The 1,673-nt window shown below is 58.2% G+C and overlaps 1 protein-coding gene across 1 annotated transcript in view; it reads right to left on the minus strand.

Annotated features, from left to right (window-relative positions):
- Positions 1-237, minus strand: part of SLC9A3R1 (solute carrier family 9, subfamily A (NHE3, cation proton antiporter 3), member 3 regulator 1) — a 4,074-nt gene extending 3,837 nt beyond the window's left edge. The window contains exon 1 of the mRNA XM_010002742.1: positions 2-237. Within this exon, the coding sequence (XP_010001044.1) occupies positions 2-237 (236 nt within the window). The remainder of the gene's footprint in view (position 1) is intronic.
- Between the last annotated feature and the right edge of the window lie 1,436 nt (positions 238-1,673).

Here is a 1,673-nt window from a genome sequence, read left to right on the forward strand (position 1 = left end):
GATTGTGGCCTGGGGCGCCAGCCCTGCTGCCTCGGCCGGCGAGTCGGGGTCGATGGCGCGGACGTACTGGCCGGGGCGGCTCTTGTCGCTGTGCAGGTTGAAGCCGTAGCCATTGGGGCCCTTCTTCATGTGGCACAGCCTTGGGCGCAGCTCCTCCTGCAACGGGAACGGCCTGTGGGACAGCTGCTCCCAGACAGCACCAGGACCACCATACAGCTGTTTGGGTGGCCGGGACATCATCCCTGGGTGGCCACCTGCATCCACAGACACCTCCAGCTGGGACACAGCGGCTGAAACACCCTATGAACTTGGGCTCTGGTCAGTTACTTAGGTGCAGGGCATCCTAATTGCAGCAAAACATTAAGGAAACATGTTATGATGTGTGTTCCCAGACCATGCTCTTCCTTCTGGGATCAGGATTGCAACTGCAATTTCCTCTGCAAGGAGGAAATGCTGCCCAGGCTGGCTGGGAAGCACCCCCTTCCCACCCCATTCCACCCAGGAAGCCTTTGCCACCAGTGCAGCCTCAGCCAGGGCTGCAGATCCCCTCCATCACCCCCTCACAAGCTCCAGCCCTCCTCCACAGCAAACCCAGTGGTGGGACTAGTGGGACCCCCCCCACCCCAGCTGAGCAGGGAAGGGGCACAAGAAGCTTGGGCACAGATCTAGACAGAGCAGCCACGATACCAAAGCACACCCCAACACCCCAGCATGACCCTCTGTGATTGCAAAACAGAGAAACTAGCCTGACCAGGGCAGCACAGCGTGGGATGTCCATCCCTCCAGGAGGCAACACCCAGCTTGTCTGCACCCAGTTTCACCCTGACCCGTGGGTCTGCCAGCACCCAGAGCCAGGGAAGCTGATGGGGGCAATCCTGGCCCCACGAGTCCACTAACAGTGCAATTCCCCATGCAGCTGCAGCACAGGAAGCAGGAGCATTCCCAGGAGTCTGGCAAACAGGAGCTGCCTTTGCTCTCCAAGGGGGCAGTGTGATGTCCATGGAGCTTCAGAGGAATCAGGGGCCATGGACCAGCCACCTGCATGCTGCACGGTCAGGAGAAGGGCTCCAATTCCAGCACCTAAACACCACTTCTACATATTTATATATGAAATGTTTGATCCTGCCCTGACCACCAGCTCCTGGCAGGGCTCTCCCAGCAGCTGAGCTGCACAAGGTCCCTTCCAACCCTAACCATTTATGATTTACTGATTCTATGAAATATTCCTCACTGAGCTGGTTTCTTAGTAATTCTTTTTTTTTTTTTTTCTGAGATTGTTTGTTCTCCTTTGGTACCCACAGCATCACTGGGGACATGCCCTGCAGGAATTTCCCCAGCCATATCCACGCTGTGCTGCCCTTCACCCCCCTGTACCACATGTTCCCGTCTCGCCATGTAACTCCCTTTGTCCCCTGCCAGGAACACCAAGCCCTCGGGAGTGCTGGCACCCCACACGTGGCAGCACCACAGTGCCACAGGGCTTGGCAGTGGCCAGGGTGACACATTTACGATCGCTGAGCCCAACGCTGTGATAAAACCATGTCCTCTTGCACAACACCTTCCTGCAGCTCAAGGCCGGGGCCGCCCTGGCACCCCTCACCCACGCCCCAGGGAGGGAGGTACCCAGCTGCTCCCCTGGGAAGAGAGGGTGAGCCCAGGACACCTCAGCAATG

This window comes from Chaetura pelagica, unplaced genomic scaffold (genome assembly GCF_000747805.2).
Source record: "Chaetura pelagica isolate M959 unplaced genomic scaffold, ChaPel_1.0 scaffold47, whole genome shotgun sequence".
NCBI lineage: Eukaryota > Metazoa > Chordata > Aves > Apodiformes > Apodidae > Chaetura > Chaetura pelagica.